Source organism: Ornithorhynchus anatinus, chromosome 7 (genome assembly GCF_004115215.2).
Source record: "Ornithorhynchus anatinus isolate Pmale09 chromosome 7, mOrnAna1.pri.v4, whole genome shotgun sequence".
NCBI classification, from domain to species: domain Eukaryota; kingdom Metazoa; phylum Chordata; class Mammalia; order Monotremata; family Ornithorhynchidae; genus Ornithorhynchus; species Ornithorhynchus anatinus.
The window spans coordinates 60,488,005-60,509,761 of record NC_041734.1 but is presented as its reverse complement, the minus strand read 5'-3'; the positions used below and the strand labels follow the sequence as shown (position 1 = coordinate 60,509,761).

The window sequence follows — 21,757 nt, the reverse complement described above, 5'->3', positions numbered from 1 at the left end:
GGGGGAGCGTAGTACCCTGAGATGGCATCGAGGAGCCCACTCTTTGCTCTATCTGGCTACCCCTTTGCCTTCCTTCGCCTTAGCTAGGTCTCCCACCACAGGAGAAAAAGATATAAGGGTCAACTTGTTGGGGGAGGATAAAAGGAAGGGAGCAGAATGAGAATTCAGCCACAAACAAGAGAGGCCAGGCACCTATCCACACCCAGCCCTAGGCAAGAGGTGAACTGTGACAGTCCTGGTTTTGAATTGGTCCTTGGGAGGCAGGTGGTGACATGAATCTATGAAGCCTGGGTTCACTGGGACAAAGGATTCTGACCCTATCCTATGTCGGGGAGACTCTCAGAACACTGTAGTCGGGTAGAATACAGCTACTTCTGGGGTGTAACAGCAGCAGCTGGGAGAACAGCCAGGCCTTGACGGGAGGAAGATGAGCCAGGGGAGTGTATTCACAGCTGGGATAGCTCTGGGAGTCAAGACTCCGGCAGTCAAGCAGGACGCACTGACCCAAGTAAACGGAATTGGTTTTTAATTGGGAGCGAATGCGGGGCAGATACGGCTTCCGGCTTGTAACGAGGTGAGCGGGAATGAGAAGAGGGGCCCGGAGACCTGCCGACCTCCCACTACGGGATGGGGCTCCGTGCTCCGAGTAGGCAAGATGGAGTTGGCCGGCAGGCAGGCCTGCGGGGGAGACCAAAGAAGGGGAGCGGGGACAGCAGGTCGGCGTTCTTCTCTTGTCACCCCCCGCCCACCCCAACTTCCTCCCGTCCCCCTCGCCCCCATGTCGGACTCCAGCCAGAACCTTTTACGAGCTGTGATTCCGGCAGCCGAAACTGTTCAGGACCGAGGTTGGGTTTGTTCGGCCCCACTTGGCAGAATCCTGGGGGTTGTGAAGATAGGGTTGACTTAGGTTGTGAGGAGTGAGTTGTGGGAAGGGTGGAGCGGCAATCCCTTGGCTCGGTGTGCCTGGCACCAGTGGGAGGGTGATCTCCCTTGGATTCTGACCGCTTTCTGCCCTCTCAGAACTGCCAGCTCAGGATCCTTAAACGCCCTAGAGTTCATGTCTTTCCTATCGGGTCTGGCGGTCTGCTGGCCAAGGCCCAGAGCTGCAGCTCTGCCTGGGGGAGGTAGGGATGAAGCCGATGAGCTCTTGCTGGAGTCTGGTCTCCCCGGCCTTCCCCCCCCTGCTCTTCCCTCCCTCTGACCCCTCCACCCCCATCCCTCCCTCACTGGCAGATGGGTGATGTGAATAACAGGGCCCCTGGGAGGTGGCTGGGATTTACAGCCGTTTTCTCTGAATGTATTATCCAGCACAGCAATCAATCAGTGATATTTATTGAGCTTTTACTTTGTGCAGAGCACTGTACTAAGCACTTGGGAGCCTACAGTACCACAGAGTTAGCAGACACGTTCTCTGCCCACAGTGAGCTAAGAGTCTAGAGACTTGTGGGCCTTCCTCTCTCAGGAGTAGCATTCATTTGGGTGCTAGCCGGGGGATCCATCCTCCAGACTTCCAAATCTGCTAATTCGTTGCATTTGACTCTGGCCGGGTGTTGGTTTGAGGCAGTTGCTCTCAAAGGCAGATGCTTTGAGTGTGGTGAATTAGGGCAGACTAGATCGAGGGGAGTTGTGTCCCTCATCCTCCAACTCCATTAGGAACCAAACAAAAGCAGAGGGACATGAACTAAGCAGGAGGAGTTGAATTCGGACACCAGGAAGAACTTCCCAACCACCCAGATTGAGGGATACTGAAACAAGAGGCTGGGGAAATTGTGGAATCTCCTTCCCTGGAGTTCTTTCAATCTAACCTAGATCCCTACATCTGGACTAAGTTGAACAGTCTCAGGGATAAGGGGAGCTAGTCTCAGCTAAAATAGAAGAGGCTGTGATTGGGTAACCTTTGGATCTTATGGAGGTCTCTCTGAACCTGGGTTGGACTCAATATTTGCTTCTCAGGCTAATTAACTCTGGGGAGACCAGCTGGTGCCTAAAATGACTGGTCTTTTCTCCCAGCTACTGTTCCCCCAGCCTGCAGTCTCAACTGACTTGGGCTTGCCCAGCGGTTTTGATCAGCGTTGAACCTGGGGGCAAGAAACACGTGTGTAGGCCTGAAAGTCCCGAGCGGCGACAAAAGGAGGTTTGGCCAGCGCAGGGACTTGCCCAATTTTTTGGAGTGGCTCAAGTTTCTATTGTTTGACTGACTCTTGTTTTCGATAACTGCTTGTTTGGGTGACAGATGTTTAGGCAGTCAGTCCTCTAACTGGACTTGTTTTTCGAGCTGATTGAACATGGATTAAGCTCCATTCATGCAGGATGGCGGAGTACAGCGTGTGCATGCCAAGTGGTGACTCTGAGGGTAGGCGGCTGCCCGTGGGGGGCTGGGGGTGACAGGGGCTGGGCCCGGGGGTGGGGGGTAGGGCAGAGAACAGTCAGTCACCTTTGGACTGACGTTTGGGTGTCTCTCTGGGCGGCCTCTTGCGTCGGAGAGGGTTGGGGGAGTTGGGAGGAGAGCAGAAAGAGGGTGGGTCTGCGGCCCGGTGTGTTTACCCATTGGTTATCTCGATGGCCATGGGGATGAACGGGTGGGCAAGGGAGAAGAGGGATTTGGACAAATCCATCAGTTGGAAACGGCTAGGAAACAGGCAGGACGGGCCGATGCCAGATGAAAAGATGCTAGTCTAAAGCAGGAGGATTTACCTCATTTTTTGAATGATGTGTGGTGGAAAACAGCATGCAGAAGTTGAGGGGAGAGCTGATCCCAGCCATTGCCCTCCCTTGGCAGCTGAATGGCCCGTTCTGACCCGAAGAAACCCCGGGGTAATGGTTAAATGTAAAAAAAAAAATCTGGATAATTCAGGTTGACCCATTTTCAGGTATTCCAGGCAGATGAAATTTTAGCCTAAAATATCTATACCATTTCCACCACGGGATCTTTTGTTTTCCAGATTCAGTGGACAATTTTCATGCGTTGACTTTTATGATAGAGAGACCTGTCTGTGCTAAAGTTCATTTAACCCTCTTCTTGCCAAAACCATCGATCCCTGCCTTGAAATGAAGATCTCTTTTCTCCTCACAAAGGAAGAGAATGCATATTCTTCCTTTTTCCACCTCCTTCCCCAGAGCAGATGACTTTAATTTTCTTTCGTGGCTAATGAAGGTGGCTGTGAGCCAAGATGAGTAGCTAGGAGAGCCTGCCTGGGAAACCATGTGGCGAGGGTTGAGGTCTCTGAAGTACAGTGATTTTTGAAGAGGAAGCAATTCGTTTCATTAGTGGAAGAGAGTGGTAAGGTCCCAATTTATCCTTTCCTGGCCCAGAGGCCCAGTACAGGCAGCCCCAGAGCAGGGCAGGGGCAGAGGCTGGGGGATGGATGTCACGGGCTCAGCTTCTAGGGGCATATAAGGCAAGGAATTGGGGAACAGGGCGTGGAGAGGGGGATGGAACCAGGTCTCCATTCTTCCCTGGACAGGTCTTTCCCCAATCAGCAGAGGACACCCCCTTCTGTGCCCTCTCCTGGAATGAGGGTCCTTTGGGTCCCAAGCTAGGTTGGGTGAGCACCCCACTGAAAGCAGTGAAAGCACATGCCAGGCTTAAATGCCCCTCCTCTATTTTGGACTAGTGGGGCTGAGGCTAGGCAGTTATTGTGGGCCGGGAATGTGTCTACCAATTCCGTTATATTCTCCCAAATGTTTAGAACTGTGCTCTGCACACAGTAAATGCTCAATAAATACAATTGATTGATTGAAGGGACCTCTCCACACTCCTAAGGCGGGGGTGGGGGGCGAGGTGGATATTTTCCTCACAGGAGTGTTTATCTCTGAGATCTTGTTTCCCAGCAGCCCCTGGGGCAGCCACAACCTCCTCCACTCAATCAGTAATATTGATTGAGTGCTTACTGGGTGCAGAGCACTGTACTAAGTACTTGGTAGAGTACAATGTAACAGAGTTGGTAGGCATGTTCCCTGCCCACAGTGAGCTCCACGTGAAGCCTAGGCCGTTTCCGCTCTTGCTCAGACCAGACTGGATCACAGTCCACAGCTCTGTTGGGCTTTGCTGGGCCGGGCCCTGACTGGGATTATAAACTCACTGTAGGCAGGGAGCGTGTCTATTATTTTGCACCCAAGCACTTGGTACAGTGCTCTGCACACAGTACATGCTCAATGAATATGATTGGGATGGGCTGGAGACTTTTGAATCTCACAAGGCTGTTCCCCAAATCTGAAAGGTCATGCTGAATTTCAAAGCTCTAGACTAATATTCGTCAATTGCCATGGTAAACCGGTCAGGATAACACCACAGAGCTCCTAGGTAAACTGAGGTAGCAGTGGCTGTACCAACTGAGCATGTGGACAGGTCAGCCTTCGGGATCAAGACCGTTTATGATGGTAGAGGCAAAGATTTGATGTCTGACTTTGTGTCCATATCCCAGTTGAACAGTTCTCTCTTCCATTTGCAACCAGTTGCAAAAGGTGTCTCCCAAGTCACCATCACCACAGATGGTGATGTCCAAATGACTGCTGGAACAGGAAGAGAACATTGCTGGAGGCCAACGGGGCCTCGGTTGGTGTCGGACAGCAGGAAGAATTTCCTGTCTGTGAAGTGTTGGTGAGACATTCGAGTGGCCAAGAGAGTCTGAGGGATCTTCCTCGCAGGAGTAGAAGCAATAGTATTTATTAAGTGCTTATTGTAAACAGAGCACTGTACTAAACCCTGGGAGAGAGTACCGGAATTAGACATGATTCCTGTCCCTCAGGGTGCTCACCGTTTTAGAGTATGAGTGGAGAGAAATAATTGGATCAGGACTGTAAGGAGCAGTGGTAGTTAGTTGTAGCATTTATTGGGCCCCTTTTCGGTGCAGGGCACTGTATGAAACACTTAGGAAGTACCGAATAATGAAGTGACATGTTTCCTGCCAATCAGTTAATCACAGTGGCATATTGAGTGCTTACTGTGAGCTAAACACTGTACTAAGCTCCTGTGAGAGTACAATAGAGTTGGTATACCCAACTCCTGTCCTCAAGGAGCTTACAAGTCTAGTGGAGCCTGCACTCTAACCAGGGAGACGAATATGAAAAATATGAACAACCCTGTGAAAATAAATAATTGTAAACACACATATATATGAGTGCTAAGGAGGCTGCAAATGAATTTGTAAGTGCTAGAGAGGGCTGAAGGGATGCTGTGGATCTGGAAGCTGGGAAAGCATGTCAGAGAAGTGAAGGGATTTCAGGAGGAATTCAAATGTGGGGAGAGCTGTGCTCTACCTCAGGGGGCAGGGAGGGAGTCCCAAGCTCAGGGAGGGATATGAGTAAGGAGACGAAGGTGGAGGAGTCAAGAGGGACATTCTGCTATAATTAATGAATCATGTTTATTGAGTGCTTACTGTGTGCAGGGCACTGTACTAAGCATTTGGGAGAGTACAGTATAACAGAGTTGGTAGGCGTATTCCCTGCCCACAATAAGCTTATAGTCTAGAGGGGGAGACAGATAATATAAATAAATAAATTACAGCTATGTATATAAGTGCTGTGGGATTGAGGGAGAGGTGAATAGAGGGAGCAAATCTAAGTGCAAGGGTGACACAGAAGGGCGTGGGAGAAGGGGAAATGAGGACTTAGTCAGGGAAGGCCTCTTAGAGGAGCTGTGCCTTCAATAAGACTTTGAAGGTGGGTAGAGTGATTGTCAGGTATTCATTCAACGGTATTTATTGAGCTCTTACTTTGTGCAGAACACTGTACTGGATATGAAGAGGGAGGGTGTTCCAGGCCAGAGGCAGGATGTGGGCGACAGGTCGGCGGCAAAATAGATGAGAACGAGGTATAGTGAGTAGGTTGGCATTAGAGGAGCAAAGCGTGAGAGCTGGTTTGTAGTAGGAGAACAGCAAAGTAAGGTAAGGAGGGGACAGTGTTGACGATTGAATGAATGAATGAATTTAGTGCTTTAAAACCGACGGAAAGAAGTTTCTGTTCGATGCAGAGGTACAGAAGCTGTACCTTATATGGTTACAAGGTATGTTTGGAAGCATTCAAGGACAAGGAAGACCCTTTTCCAGACCAGAGGCAGGGTGGAAGGACCAAGAGGTCTCTTCAGGGTTTTCCAAACCTAGATCCCTAAGAAATTAATAGGGAGAGCCCTTGGATTCCAGAGGAGTAAATGATAGAATTTCTCTGCTCCTTCTGTAACCAGCTGGACTATGTAATCTCACATCTAGACAGATCTTCAAGCATTTATACCCCGTCCCCAATCCCGGCCTTTTCCCCCTCCTCTCCCTTCTCCTCTCCCCACCCGGCCAACTCTCCCCTTGGGGAGGTGAAGGAACCAGCTTCTCCTTCTCTTTTCCAGGATGACTCAGGGCATCAGAGCTCACTAAACCCCCACCCCATCCTATCGCCCCAGTGCCATCTCATGCCGGTTTCGCCACCAGCCAAGGAGTCCGCCAGAAACAGAGCTGAGCCGGACAGCGCCTCGCTGACTGGCTAATAACCAAGCCGGGGAGAAAGCCTCGTGTGGCCTGGCCGGGAGAGAGAGAGAGCGCGTCAGATAGGAGTCTATTGCGCTGATGTCTTCATTCATTTAGGTCCTGCGGCCACGGAGGGGATAGGCAGAATCAGCAAGAGGAGAGGGAGACTTATTTAACCAACCTTATCTCCCCAGGCAGCAGCGGCTTGGCCGCGGGAGGAGGTAGAGGCAGCAGCGATGAGCCCAAAACGGCTTCAGCCTCCTTAACTCTTGATCTTCCAGCATCCCGATGCTTCCCGGCTACAGCAGGGGCTCTCCTATTGAAGGAGAGAAGGGGGTCGGGGCTTTTGTCCAGGGTGCCACTTGGCACCGGGCATGTGCTGGGCATTTACAAAGGCAGCCGAGGTCCCACTTTCGTCTTCTTCTGCCAGCCGGGCTGGGCTGAAGTTGTCTACCTGCGCTGTGTATGTGTGTGATAGAGTGAGTGAGTGTGTGTGTATAATGTGTGGCGCGCACCCTTCACCTCTTTCTCCTTGGAGACTCGGCCGGGATGGTCTATTTCCCTCCTCCTTTAGCAGCGAGGGTTCAGTTTGAATCACGAGCCGGGTCAGTTAGATTCTCCCTCTCCTGGTGCCCAGAGGGACGACCGGTCCTCTCCCTCCCCGACCTGGAGAAAAAAGCGAGGGAGCCCCCGGGCCCAGGTTGGCCGTGCTGGCCCCGGTAAGAGCCGGGGCCGACGGAACCGCGGATGCTGTGGAGCCGGGGAGAACGCCGGCTGCAGGATGCTGAAGTTCCGGGCGGATCGGAGGGTCAGGTAGGACTCCTCGGAGCCGAGGTGAGGCAGGCGGAGGGGCTCGGCTGGCCTGGGGCCCAGCCCGGCGACTCCAGGCTAGAGGAGAAGGGGTGTCCGGGTCTGCCGGACTGGTGGAAGAACAGCGGGGTCGGTCAGTGGTTGCTGCATTGCAGTGTCTGGAAGGAGGTGCTCAACTCTGGAATCGGGGAGCTGGGACAGGAGAGAGGACATGGTTGCAGGAGGTGGGGAAGACGCGGGGAGATGGCGTTGTTTTTCCCAGGAATGGCTCCGGAGTGCTGGCAGGGAGGAAGTGTGGGTGTGCCGGGGAAGCGGGGAGCCCGGCGGAGTTTCTGCAGGGACTGTATGGTGCGGGGGAGCAGATGGAGCCTGGGGCCACTGGAGAATGTGCCAGAGAAAGCGGCAACTCGTGAGCGAGCTGGCAGCTGGCAGGTTCAAAGTCACTTCTCTAGACCAAGAGCCGCGGGGAGCTCGGCCCCCACAAACCACTGCTGCGATGACCTAGCTCTCCCAGAAGCACTTGAGAGAGGGCGGGGGGGTGTCCTTCGGGGCCCCAGGCAATGTCCAGGCTGCCCACCCTCCTCAGGATACCCTGCTGACCCAGCTGAAGGAGGTCCCCAGGCCAAGTTGATTGCCGGCAGGAGGGAGCCGCATGTGTGTTGTCAAAGGTCGATAGAGGAGAAGGTGTAGAGAGAGACTCCGACCAGGGTAGGGGTTGTCGGTCCCTGCAGGCCTCAATCGGAGGGGCTGAATGAGTCGTCGGGGCTTTAACCCCATAAATCTCCATCTCTCTTACGAGCACGTGGCCTAGTGGAAAGAGCAAAGGCCTGGTAGTCAGAGGATCTGAATTCTAATTCTGGCACTGCCAATTGCTTGCTGTATGACCTTGGGCAAATCACTTAACTTCACTGGGCCTCAGTTTCCTTTACTGTAAAATAGGGATTAAATCCTATACTACTTAACTCAGAGCCCCATGCGGGACAGGGGTTGTGTCCAACCTGATTGACTTGCATCTACCCCAGCGCTTAGAACTGTGTTGAACACATAATAAGCACTTAAAAAATATCACAGAAAAAAGCGCTGGAGCCAATTCCTCACTTCTCATCCTGCTTCTCTGTGCTGTGCCTGGGCCTCTCTCCTCCCTATCTCTCTGAAGCCAGGCAGCTCTTCAACCTGAATGCTTTGAGGACATCCAAGGCCTCCCTGGATCGCTGATCCAAGGTGGCCCGGGAGATTGTGGGTGATAGGTGAGGCCCCTCAGGGTCTGCCTTGGGCACAGTCGCCAGTCTCTGAACTGGTTTATGGAGTGCGGCCAGTCAGTTCCATGAGAACTTAGCCAGAATGGCACAGTCCCCGAATGGAGCACAGAACACCATAGGTGACACTGTGGGTTCTCCTCTCTAGGTCAGCTGCTCCTAGTGTGGATTAGTGGAAAGAGCACGGGCTTGGGAGTCAAAGGACGTGGATTCTAATCCCGGCTCCGTCACTTGTCTGCTGTGTGATCTTGGGCGAGTCCCTTTACTTCTTTGTGCTTCAGTTACCTCATCTGTAAAATGGGGATTAAGACCGTCCCACGTGGGACAACCTGATTACCTTGTATCTACCCCAGCGCTTAGAACAGTGCTTGGCACATAATAAGTGCTTAGCAAATACCATCATTATTATTATTACCCCTTCTCCACTGTCTGCCCCTGGGACTTGGCCAGTCTCCCAGCCCCAGTCCTCTCCCTCCCTCCCGCACCGCCCGCCCCCCTCACCTATGGAAATCGGTTAGTGGGGTTCTAGAGGAGAGGCCTTGCTTGAACCCCGCCCTCCCCTGACTTTCCCATTACGGTAGCCGGCACCACCGTCCTACCGGTCTCACAGACCTGTAACCTTGGCATCATCCTCTACCCATCTCTCATTCAACCCACATATTTAACCTCTCACCAGATCCTGTCGGTTCTGTCTTCACTCAAATCTGCCCTTCCCTCTCCATCCAAATTGCTACTATGCTGGTCTGAGCACTTATATCCCACCTTGACTACTGCATCAGCCCCCTCCCTGCCTCCTGCCTCTCCCCTCTGCAGTCCTTACTTCATTCCACTGCCCAGATCATTTTTCTAAAAAGCCATTCAGTCCCGGTCTCCCCACTTCTCAAAAACCTCCAATGGTTGTCCATCCAGCAGAAATACCTTACCGTCAGCTTTAAGACACTCAATCACCTCACTCCCTCCTACTGTACCTTACTGATTTCCTACTACAATCCAGTCTTCACTCGTTCCTCTCACTATACCTCGATTTCGTCTATCTTACCGCTGACCCTCTGCCTAGGTCTCCCCGTGTCCTGATATTCCCTCCCCTTTCACATACGTTAGACCACCACTCTCCCCACCTTCAAAGCCTTATCAAAAATCACATCTCCAAGAGATGTGCCTGACTTAGCTTTCCAGACTTACCCCTCACGTCCCCTACTCCCTCCCCCTTCTGTCTTATCCTTGAACTCGGAATTGTACCCGTTAAACGCTTCGTATTTACCCCTCCTTCTTTGCCCCACGGCACTTAGGTACGTATTTGTAATTCATTTGTATTAATGTCTACCTTCCACCTCTAGACTCTAAGCTCCTGATGGGCAGGGAATGTGTCTATCAACTCTGTGGTGTTGTAGTCAATCAATCATTCATAGTTATTGAGCTCTTACTTTGCAAAGAGGAATGTATACTACAACAATATAACAGACACGTTCCTTGCCACAGTGAGCTTGCAGTTTAGAGGGCGAGACAGATGTTAATATAAATAAACTGCAAATATGTACATAAGTGCTGTGGGGCCGGGAAGGGGGGATGAATAAAGGGAGCAAGTAAAGGTGACATAGAAGGAAGTTGAAGAAAAGGAAAAGAGAGCTTAGTCAGGGAAAGCCTCTTAGAGGAGATGTGCCTTCCATAAGGCATTGAAGTGGGAAGAGTGTACCCTCCTAAACACTTAGTACAGTGCCCCGCACACAGTAAATGCTCAATAAATATGATTGACTGATGGATAGCACCCAGATGCTGACTCTTCCATCTGCCTGTGCAAAGACCCAGCACCGAATTCTTGCCCTTCCAGACTACCAAGTGGCCCTGCAGGCCCAGGCCCCCACCTCAACTGCTCGAATCCTGCAGTCAGTCCAGCCTGGGCTGGGCTGGCCCCCGGTCTTGCAGTCGCTGTACCAAGAAGCTTTGCACCAGGAAGTCTTGGGACCGGGGTGAAATGAGGTCGTGACTGACCTCTGAATCAATGGGCCTCAGCCATTTCTCAGATAAAGGCTGGACCCACTTGCAGAGGCCCAGAGCAGTGAAGCTAGAGGGTATGGAAGATCCAGGAAGGGAACACAGGAACAGCAGGGCCTAGTGGAACGAGCGTGGAAGTTAGAGGACCTGGGTTCTAATCTTGGCTCTGCCATTTACCTGCTGGGTGACCTTGGGCACTTAACCTCTCTGTGCCCAAGTTTCCTCATCTGTAAAATGGGGATTTAATACCTGTTCTCTCTTCCACATGCATTGTGAGCCCCAGGTGGGACAGAGGCTCTGTCCAACATAATGATCTTGTATCTACCCCAGTGCTCAGTACAGTGCTTGGCACATAGCAAGCACTTAACAGATACCACCGTAATTGCCACTGGTTCTTAGTGGGGCCTGAGGACTCTGTTTAAGCCAAGAGTCTTTCGGGACCACACTGAAAGGGTTAAACACTGAGCCGTCTGTTCCACCCCACCCCTGGCGGCAAGCAACCACCTGAATTGGCATCCAGGAATTATGCTGTGGGGAGCAAGATTGGGCCAGAGGCAGTTGCCAGGTGGCCCTGACCTGTTGACTTATTCTTTTCTTTGGCCCATTATCCCCACCTCACATCTGTCCCTAAGACTTCGGCTGCCCCAGCTGCGGTCTTGTGACCTCCCACTCAACCTCTGATTTCCATCAAAATCCCCTTGCCCTGGGGATCCTTTGGAGGCCCTGCCCTCCTACCTATGGCACTGGGCTCAGTTCCTCAGGTCCTTTACCTTTTCCTTTTTCCATTTTCCCTTTTTGCGTTTCCCTTTGTCCCTTTTTCTTTGTTCCCCTTTTTTCTCTTTTCCCTTTCCTTTCCTCTTAGTGGGATGTTCTAGGTGCTTGGAAGAAGACAAAAAGACAGTCTCCACCTTCAAGGAACTTAACATCAAATGACTCACTTCCTTTTCTTTCTTTCTCGTTTCTCCAGCCACAATGAAAAACGGACCACGTTTCTCCATCCTGTGACGGGCCAGATCGCAGAGGAAAACAAAAGATTTGACTTGAAGCAGTAGGTTTGACTTTTACCCTGATAATCAGTCCACTGAGTGCTTACTTGAGTGCTTACTTGATCATCTTTAATCTGTTTTAATGGCTGTCTCCCCCTCTAGCCTGTAAGCTCCTTGTGGACAGGGATCGCGTCTACCAACTCTGTTGTATTGTATTTTCCCAAGTGCTTAGTACAGTGCCCTGCACAGAGTAAGTGCTAAATAAATACCATTGGCAGATTGGTTGATTGTGCAGCATGGTGTAGTAGATAGAGCATGGGCCTGGGAGTCAGAAGATCATAGATTCTAATCCAGGCTCTGCCACTTGTCTGCTGTGTGACCTTGGGCAAGTCACTTCATTTCTCTGTGCCTCAAGATTATGAGATTATGAGCCCCACATGGGTCAAGGGATTGTGTCCAACCCAATTTGCTTGTATCCACCTCAGCGCTTAGTACAGTGCCTGGCACTTAGTAAGTGCTTAACAATCAAAAGTATTATTATTATTACTGTGTCCAGAGCACTCTAATAGGAGAGTACATCAGAAGCTAGAACCATGGTTCTGCCCTCAAGGAGCTTACCTCAAGGGGAGGTGGGTAGACAAATTATCTGTGAACGGGGGAGCAGGAGGATCAATCAGTCAATTAGAGTATTTATTGAACATTTACTGTGAGCAGAGCACAGTACTAAGCGACTGGGAGAGTAAAATACATCAGAATTAGCAGAGACGTTCCCTGCCCATAATGAACTTTTGGGGAGGTCTAGGTGTTCTGGGGAAAATTGAGTGGTATTTATTGAATGTTTACTTTTTTTCCTCTGGAATTTAACTGCTTACTCTATGCCAGGCATTGTATTAAGTGCTGGGGTAGATACAAGATAATCAGGTTGGACACAGTCCATCTCCCACATGGGGCTCACAGTCTTAGTCCCCATTTAACAGTGAGGTAACTGAGGCACAGTGAAGTGACTAGTCCAAGGTCACAAAGCCAAGTAGTTGAGGAGCCAGAATTAGAAGCCAGATCCTTCTGACTCCCAGTCCTGTGCTCTGTCCGTTAGGCCACGCTGCTTCTGTTTCTGTCAATAGAGGACTGGAGTAAGCACTTAGGCTAGTAGAGTACATACAATAGAGTATGTAGGCATGATCCCTACCCCCAAAGAGCTTTCCCACTGGAGAAGGAGCCAAGCATTGTACTAGCTTGATAGATACAAGATAAACAGCTTGAGCACCAAGTCTAAGAGGAGGGGAGAACAAATATTAATCGGGGAGGTTTTCTGAAGGAGGTGCGATTTCCGGAGGGCTTTGACGATGGAGAGAGCTATGGGGGTAGGTATGAATGAAACTTGGGAGAATTCTGAGTGAGGCCTAGCAAGGAAGTTAACTTAAGAGGAACAAAGAGTGTGAGCTTCGGCAGCATGTATACTAAAATTGAAATGATACAGAGAAGATTAGCATGGACCCTGTGCAAGGATGACAAATTCATGAAGCGTTCCATATTTCCCCACTAGACTGTGAGCTCACTGTGGGCGGGGAATGTGTATACCAACTCTATTGGATTATACTCTTCCAAGTGCTTGGTACAATGCTCTGCACACAGGAAGTGCTCAATAAATACAATTGATTGATTGAGCTGGAGTTTGGCCGATGAAGAGAACAGATGAGAGGGAGAGAGGTGACAGATCTTGGAAGGTAGTGGTCAGGAGCTTCTGCTTAAAATGAAGAGAAATGGGCAACCATTGGGTCTTTTGAGGAGTTGTGGTTTTTTAAAGGTATTTGTTAAATCCTTACTTTGTTCCAGGCACTGTACTAAGTAAGCACTGGGGTAGATACAAGCTAACCAGGTTGGACACAGTAATAATAATAAAAATGATTGTGGTATTTGTTAAGCACTTACTATGCACAAAGCACTGCACTAAATGCTGAGGTAGATAGAAGCAAATTGGATGGACAAAGCCCCTGCCCACAAGGGGCTCAGTCTCAATCCCCTTTTTACAGATGACAGAACTGTCCCACATAGAACTCATAGTCTTAATCCTCAGAGGAGATAACTGAAGCACAGAGAAGTAAAATGATTTGACCAAGGTCAAAAAGCAGACAGGTGGTGGAATCGGTATTAAAACCCAGGTCATCTGACTCCCAGGCCCATGCTCTTTCCACCAGGCCATGCGGCTTCTCAAATTTGGGTTGAGAGATTTGTACAATATGATGCTTTAGAAAGATGATCTGAGCATCAGAGTGTAGTGTAGACTGGAGTGGGAAGAGGCTAGAGGCAGGGGAGCCAATGAGGAGGCTGTTATCTTGTTGGAAATACAGTAAGTGCTTGAACCAAGGTTGGTGATAGGAAGGGGTGGATCTGGAAATGTGGAGGCAAAACTGATAGGATTTCATATCAGACTGAATATGAGTGGTCAAAGACAGCAAAGAGTCAAAGACTACACTAAGATTGTGCAGAGAAGCACTGTTGCCCAGTGGAAAGTGCATGGACCTGGGACTCAGAGCACCTGGGTTCTAATCCCTGCCCTGCCACTTATCTGCTGTGTGTTAGGCAAGCCTCAGTCGCTTAATTTGTAAAATGGGGATTAAATTCTCTTCCTTCCAATTTAGACTGTGAGCCCCATGTGGGACAGGGACTGTGTCCAACCTAATTATCTTATATCATCTACCCATCCATTAAGTGCTGACTTAATAGAGTACCTGGCACATGCCATTAAAAAAAAATGGGGACTTCTGGGAATGGGAAGGTGGTTGTGCTGTTAATGGTTACTTGTCCTCTCCGGCCCCCTCTCCTTTTACCCCGCAGCTGGAAGGGAAAGGCCGAGGACTCTGAGTGGAATTTCAACTCTGATTCCAGGTGCAGAGGGCCAGGAGTCTGGGGTGGGGTGGGTTCAAGCTACTGCCAACAGCTTGAAATCTTGGCCCACTTTCCCCTAGTTCTAGCCACTGGATCGTCTAATTCAGTACCCACAGGAAGGACTGGGAGATGGGTCTGCAGATTAGGACCCGAGCTGGAGAGTTCCTTGAAAACGGGGTGGATGGTGGGGGTAGGGGGACTCCAAAAGGATGTCCCTTTCCTCTCATCACCATTCCCAAATAAGAGTCCAAAGGAAAGAGGAAAAAGTCATAAATTAAGAAGAGATGGCTGAGTGTCTGCCTAGCGAAATGTCACCTCTGAAGACAGGGACTCCACGTGGCCCCGGATAGCACCTAGGAGTTCTAAGGGTCCAGTCACAGCGGTCCATCAGATCAGTCCAGATGTACCACCTGCAAGCCCCCAGGATCCTGTCGTGGGTGGGGGTCTCAGTGGTCAGCTCCCACCCCCGCAATCGTTTCCCTTAGGACCTGACACGTCTCCTTCTTCTCTTGTCGGATCTGTGTGTAGCTCGTCTGTGGACATGTCCAGCAAAACAGGCGGAAAGCGACCAGCCAAAGCCCCCAACGACACGCCCGGCCACAACATGGTGTCGGAGACCCCCCCGGAGCGGCCCAGCGTGAAGGTGAGTCCCTCCCTGTGGAGCTGGGTGTCCGTTGAGGCCAGAGCTGGCAGAGAATAACCGAGAACTCAGCATCCTGCCCCACTGGAGTGCTTGTTTTTTAAAATGGTATTTATTAAGTGCTTACTACGTGCCAGGCACTGTTCTAAGCACTGGGGCAGGTACAAGCTAATCTCACAACCTTAGCCCCCATTTTGCAGATGATGTAACCGAAGCACAGAAAAGTGAAGTTAATTGCCCACGGTCATGCAGCCGTCAAGTGGCGGAGTCGGGAATAGAACCCAGTTCCTTCTGACTCTCGGGCCTGTGCTCCGTCCACTAGGCCAAGCTACTTAGCACTCAGCACTGGCCAGGCACTGATAGTGACATCCCTCGGGCCAGAGATGGGCAACTACTTTTGTGGTTGAACTGGGGGCTGTTGGAGGGCTCAGTTGCAGCAGTATTTATTAAGTGCTTCCTGGGTGTAGAACACTGTATTTGGAGCTGGGAAAAAATATCCAGCTGAGAGGTAGACCCAGTCCCTGGCCCTCCAGGTGTTCACAGAAGATAAGGAAAGACTGGGGGACAGACACCATAGGGAAGATGAAATCATATAGAATCATATAGAGAAATAGTGTGGCCTAATAATAATAATAATAATGTTGGTATTTGTTAAGCGCTTACTATGTGCCGAGCACTGTTCTAAGCGCTGGGGTAGATACAGGGTAATCAGGTTGTCCCACGTGAGGCTCACAGTTAATCCCCATTTTACAGATGAGGTAACTGAGGCACAGAGAAGTTAAGTGACTTGCCCACAGTCACACAGCTGCCAAGTGGCAGAGCTGGGATTCGAACTCATGACCTCTGACTCCCAAGCCCGGGATCTTTCCACTGAGCCAAGTGGCAAGAGCACAGGCTGGGGACTCAGAAGACCTGGGTTCTAGTCCCGGCTCTGCCACTTGTCTGTTGTGTGAGACCTGGGGCAAGGCACTAAAATTCTCTGTGCCTCTGTTCATTTACAGAATGGGGATTCAATACCTGTTCTCTCTCCTACTTAGACTACGAACCCCATGTGGGACCTGATTATCTTGTATCTACCCCACCACTTGGTTCAGTGCTGGACACATAATAAGCGCTTAACAAATGTCGCAATTTATTTTAGTATTATAAATACAAAGCATTGTAAAAGCATAAAAATACAGCATCCCAAAAGTGAGAGATTGAAGGGGATAATAATGATAATAATGGTATTTATCAAGCTCTTACCATGTGCTGAGCACTCTTCTAAGCTCTGGGGTAGGTACAAGGTAGTCAGGTTTCCCCATGTGGGGCTCGTAGTCTTAATCCCCATTTTAGAGATGAGGTAACAGGCACAGAGAAGTTAAGTGATTTACCAAGGACACACAGCAGCGTCAAGTGGCCGAGTTGGGATTAGAACCCATGTCCTCTGACTCCCAAGCCCGTGCTCTTGCCATTAGACCATGCTGCTTCTAGGAGTCTCAGGGCACTGCTACCAAGGTCATTGAGAGTCCAGTCACATCTTCCCACATGGTTTTTATTTTTTTTTAATTTTTTTAATGGTGTTAAGCACTCACTATGCTCCAGGCACCATACTAAGTGCTGGGGTAGGTAGATACAAGCTAATCAGGTTGGACACAGTCCCTGTGCCTCATGAAGCTCATAGTCTTAATCCCAGTTTTACAGATGAAATAACTGAGGCACAGAGAAGTGAAGTGACTTGCCCAAGGTAATACAGCAGGCAAGTGGTGGAGCTGAGATTAAAAGCCAGATCTTTCTGACTCTCAAACCCGTGCTCTTATCCACCAGGTCACTCTATTTCTGTAAAATTTTCTAAAATTCCACTATTCTAAAATCTGTGGATTTTAGAAATATCCTGTTCTCCCTCCTACGTAGAATACAAATACTGTCGATGCCGCGGCCTGAATCTCCACGGCTCCGCTTGCATGGGTCCTAGCGGGGGGGGGCATCACTGGGGGTCGCGATGGGAAGCCCTGGGCAGGGGTTTCCGGTGGTTCCCCCGGTTGGTTGGGGGAGAGAGAGGCCGAGGGGCGGGTGCTGGAGGAAGGTCATTTGGACCTTGAAGCCAAAAGGATTTTCCCAGTCTCAGGGCAATCCCTCTGTCCTCCTCTGCTCTGAGACCACTAAGTTTCTATTCGGTATAGGGAGAGAGGTGGGGATCTAGTGTGTCTGGTAGATCAATCCCCTCTGCTTCAGGCCCCAGGAATTCCCCGGGCTCCAGTCCAACCTAAACCAAGACACCCACCCTGTTCTTGGAACACTCCCAGGCTCCTCTCCCGGCCTTCCCGGCTCCCCCTTGTTCCAGGCTGCTCTCTGAAAAGGTTGAGCATCAGTTTCTGGCCCCGCCCTAATGGGAAACGTTGCAGAGAGAGTATGAGTCCTGCCAGGGCGCGGCGGCCATTGAGGTGCCACAGATGGGGGCAACAGTGAATGGAAACACTCCTGCCCGGGGCCCCACTCCCCCTGTACTCCCAGAGAAGTCTGGAAGAGAGGCCAGAGAGAGGAAGACTGAGCTTCATGTATTTCTCCCCCCCATCAGGCCTCCTCACGCTCATCTCGCAAGGCCATTGCCTTTGGCAAGCGCTCCAACTCCATGAAGCGCAACCCCAGTGCCGCTGTCATGAAGGGCGGCTGGCTCTTCAAACAGGTAAAGGCCCCGGGCCCAGTGTCCTGCATCCCCAAACCCACCACCCCTTAATAGTCATCCCGGAGAGCACTCACCGCCCATGGCCTCATTTAGCCTTCCAACCTCCCTTTGGGCTAGGGAGGGACAGAGATCGTTCTCCCTTTGGAATAGCTGGGAAACTGAGGCCCAGAGAGGTGAAGTGACTTTTCCAAGGTGACACGGGGTAGCCGAGCTAGGCCGAGACCCGGGGTCTTGTGACTGCAAAGCTCAGGGCTCCGCCGCCCACGCACCTCCACCCTCCTCTCCGACCACTCCTCCCAACCTGCCAACCTTAACTGGAAGTAGGAGAGCATCTTTGCGGTTCTTTCTTTCTTCGAGACCTTTCTTCCGGGGTCAGGGGAGGAGGTTGGGGACTCTGCCCAGATTTCTCTGGCCCACTTCTGCCACTCCGCCCACCTCTCCCCTGCTTGGGGAGGCCCTCACCCCTGGTCTAACCGATGGCTTCCATTCTGCCTCTCGGCGCGCCCACAGGCCAGCTCTGGGGTGAAGCAGTGGAACAAGCGCTGGTTCGTCCTGGTGGACCGCTGCCTCTTCTACTATAAAGGTGAGTGTGCTGCAGGCCCTGCCCCGAGCAGCCTCGGGCGGGACCCCAGGAACCTCTGTTGGTCTCCTGTTTCCTTCCTTCTGGGGCGGGATGGAAGGATCCAAGCACAAGGGATGTGGTGGAGTGAGGCCTGGACCCTGACCTAGAGTGAATACCAGAGGGCAAACCGAGAACGGGGCAGAGCAGAAAAAGGGGAAAAAGGAGAAGGGTCTCATCATCTTTGATGTCAGTTTTTCCTCAGCTCTTGCCATGGCCCTTGCTGCTTTTGTTGGGGTGGGGCCGACCAGCTGTCTCGCCACTGCCCAGCAAGAGCGAATCTAAGGGAGGGAGGGAAGCTGAGAAGAGAACACAAAAGCAGCAGGGCCTAGGGGATTGGCAATCTCCTGCTGTTAAAAGAGGAGGGAACTGACCAGGCAGGTGTGAGGAGCACAGTCTCCTTATAGCTGTAGAAGCTGTGTGCCGGACCCCTGAGTCTGAGCCTCGCCTTTTTGAGAGGAGGAATGGGGCTGGGCGGGCTGGAGCTTGGCGGACCTGGCTGGGGTCAGGAGGGCTTGGGCTGGGCAGGGCAGTCAGAAGCCTACAGTACATCATTAACTTGGACAACAAATCCTGCACCCAGTGACCGCCCCCGCCCACCCCCCCCCCCGATCCCCACCCCCTGTCAGCACTAAGCACCCCAGGAATTATCCCCGGACTGGTGGTCGGACAGAGAGGGGACAGGGCGGGAGCAGCTGAGCAGGAACACAGCCAACGGATCGGAACAAATGGGCAGCCCTCACCCTGCCTCCCGGCTCCCTGACGAGACTGGGGCCTCGAAGAGCCAGAGGATTTAGGAGAAATGAGAGCCCAGGAAGCCAACCGGAAGGCCAGGGAGAGAACGTTTGGGTGCGAAAGGGATTGAATTGCTGTGGAGTCGGGGGTGAGGAGGACTGGGTAGGCTGGAGTGAGAGATTCAGACAATCCCTGTCCTGGAGGAGTCGAGGTGGAGTCCTCCTTGTCCCAAGGGAATGAGGAGGAATCCCAGACCAGGATGGAGTTTGGGCTGAGTTCCAGGGAAGCCCCCAGCTGAAACTTGAGTCTGTGGGCTGGTGGCACTCTGGGGCTTTGAGTTCCCACTCAGCCCAAGCAGAGTTCCCTCTCACCCCCAGTCAAACTCATCCTCTCCCTCCCATGGTTCATACACCGAAGTGCCTTCCTCCCTCGCCCCCTCCCCCCCGCCCCCCCAACGGGGAGTTCTGCACCGCGCTAATCCGCCCTGGCTGCTCCGGGAAGCAGAAATGAATAATTCAGGCCCCGCTATTGTGCTCCTGATCCCCGTCTCTGGGATGAGAGAGCCGGGCGGCTTTTGCAGTGAAGAGGGGTGGGTGTCCTGGACCCCCGGGCGGGCCTCCCACAGGCCGAAGAGCCGAGTGCCGGAAGTCGGCCGAGCTTTGGAAGCAGCTGTCCTGGCGGTCATGGGCAGGGGGTGGGTGGGCCCGGATGGGGTGGAGTGGGAAGCGGGGGCAAGCCATGGGCCGTCCCCAGTACCCCATATCTCCTGCTCCCTGCCCGGGCCCCTGCCGGGACTCCCTCTCATGGCTCTTTCCCCGACACATGCCCAGATGAGAAAGAAGAGAGTATCCTAGGCAGCATTCCGCTCCTGAGCTTCCGCGTGGCCGCTGTGCAGCCCTCAGACAACATCAGCCGCAAGCACACGTTTAAGGTCGGTCAGTCTGCCCTCCTGGGACTGGGGAAGGGGAGGGTGATGGATCTCAGCCATGGGGTGAGGAGAAGCGACATGACCTGGTGGAAAGAACACAGGATTGGGAGCCAGGAGACCTGGGTTCTAACCCCAGCTCTGCTACTTGCCTGCTGCGTGTCCTAGGGCAAAATAATTTAACTTCTCTGGATCTCAGTTTCTTCATCTGTAAAACAGGGATCCAATACCTGTTCTCCCTCTCCCTTAGTCTGTGAGCCTTATGTGGAACCAGGCCACGTCTGGTCTGATTGTCTTACCCCAAGACCAAATACAGTGCTTGGCACGTGCGAAGTGTTTAAGTGAATGCTTACTGTGTGCAGAGCACTGTAGTAGGCTCTTGAGAGAGTACACTGTAATAGAATTGGTAGAAATGTTCCCTGCCCCAAATGAGCTTTAACATATGCAATTATTAATATAATAGTAATAATCAATGGTATTGAGAGCTTACTATGTGCAGAGAACTGTACTAAGCGCTTGGGAGAGTACAATACAACAGAATTAGCAGACATATTCCCTGCCCATAATCTGCTTACGGTCTTAATAAATAGTAATAGAGCTGAAGTATGGAGGGGAGAGGTTTCCCAGAAGTTATTCATTCATTCATTCGATCGGGTTTAATGAGCACTTACCGTGTGTAGATCACGGTACTAAGCGCTTGGGGAAGTAGTGCACGGCAAATACCAAGTTAATCTATAACATAATTATAATTATATACTATAATATAACGATTATAATTATATAATATAATAACAATTTTAACAAGTTAATACTGGGCCCTTTCCCAGGGTTCCCCAAGATGTGGGGGAACTGGATAAGTAACAGATTTTGGGGAGCCTGGAGGAGCGTGCTCCCGGCAAGGCTTACCAAATCACTGCGAAGGACATCATGGGGCTATTAGCCTTGGGTCCTTGACCAGGTGGGAAGGTCAGAGATTCCCAGTGCTTCAAAGCTGGGCGGTAACTTGGAAGGATAGCGTATTGTCCTATCTTTGGGCCCTGAGATTTCCTGTTAAACCTCACCTAAACTCCCTCCGTAGAGTCCCAGGTGTTGGAAATGAGCCCATTTGCAGAATTTCCTTCTCCCTCCCCTCGCCATCACTGCAGATCTGTTACCTACATTGCCTTATTCATTCAATCTTATTTCTTGAGTGCTTACTGTGTGCAGAGCACTTTACTAAGCACTTGGGAGAGTACCATATAACAAACAGACACATTCTCTGCCCACGATGGACCTCCTCCTCTTCCTCCTCCGCCCACCCACCGATTTTTAGAGGAGCTCTTCTAGAGGCCCAGTTAGCCAGGAGAGTGACCCAGGCCCCCTCCCACAGAGCAAAGGGCCAGTCTCTCGGGTCCTCAGCTATTTTTGTTAAATGCTTATTATGTGTCGGGCACTAGACTAAGCACTGAGTAGCTGTAAGTTAATCAAGTTGGACACAGCCAATTTCCCAACGGGGTGTCACAGTCTTGACCCCCATTTTACAGATGAAATAACTAAGGCCCAGAGAAGTTAAGTGACTTTCCCAAGGTCACAGAGCAGACAAGTAACCTAACCTTCAGGGAGCAGAAAGGAAGGAGGAAAGTTAAAGTACTGGGGAAATTGCATGGTGCAAATGAAAAATTCATCTTCATTTGTCCAATGGCCTGGCAGCTGGGGTGTGAGGGAAATGAGCAATTAACCAACCCTGGCACTCCCAGAAGCTGGTTCCAGCTGGGGAAGTGGGAACGGGGGCTGAGAGATTGAAAGCAA

The 21,757-nt window shown here is 51.3% G+C and overlaps 1 protein-coding gene and 1 pseudogene across 15 annotated transcripts in view; both read left to right on the top strand.

The window, feature by feature from the left end:
* The window catches only part of PLEKHA6 (pleckstrin homology domain containing A6), a 139,003-nt gene that overhangs the window by 77,538 nt on the left and 39,708 nt on the right, over positions 1 to 21,757 (top strand). For 4 of the 15 annotated variants that reach the window (XM_029068576.2, XM_039912770.1, XM_039912771.1 and 1 more), the window contains exons 1-6: positions 6,651 to 7,268; positions 11,481 to 11,561; positions 14,914 to 15,028; positions 17,583 to 17,690; positions 18,201 to 18,273; positions 19,875 to 19,975. In XM_029068576.2, coding sequence (XP_028924409.2) covers positions 7,237 to 7,268; positions 11,481 to 11,561; positions 14,914 to 15,028; positions 17,583 to 17,690; positions 18,201 to 18,273; positions 19,875 to 19,975 — 510 coding nt within the window. In that variant the 5' untranslated portion in view covers positions 6,651 to 7,236. Of the gene's footprint in view, positions 1 to 6,650; positions 7,269 to 11,480; positions 11,562 to 14,913; positions 15,029 to 17,582; positions 17,691 to 18,200; positions 18,274 to 19,874; positions 19,976 to 21,757 lie in introns of those variants that run through there. The other 11 variants (XM_029068578.2, XM_039912773.1, XM_039912774.1 and 8 more) reach the window with 4 other exon arrangements.
* On the top strand, positions 12,935 to 13,035 carry LOC114813465 (annotated as a pseudogene).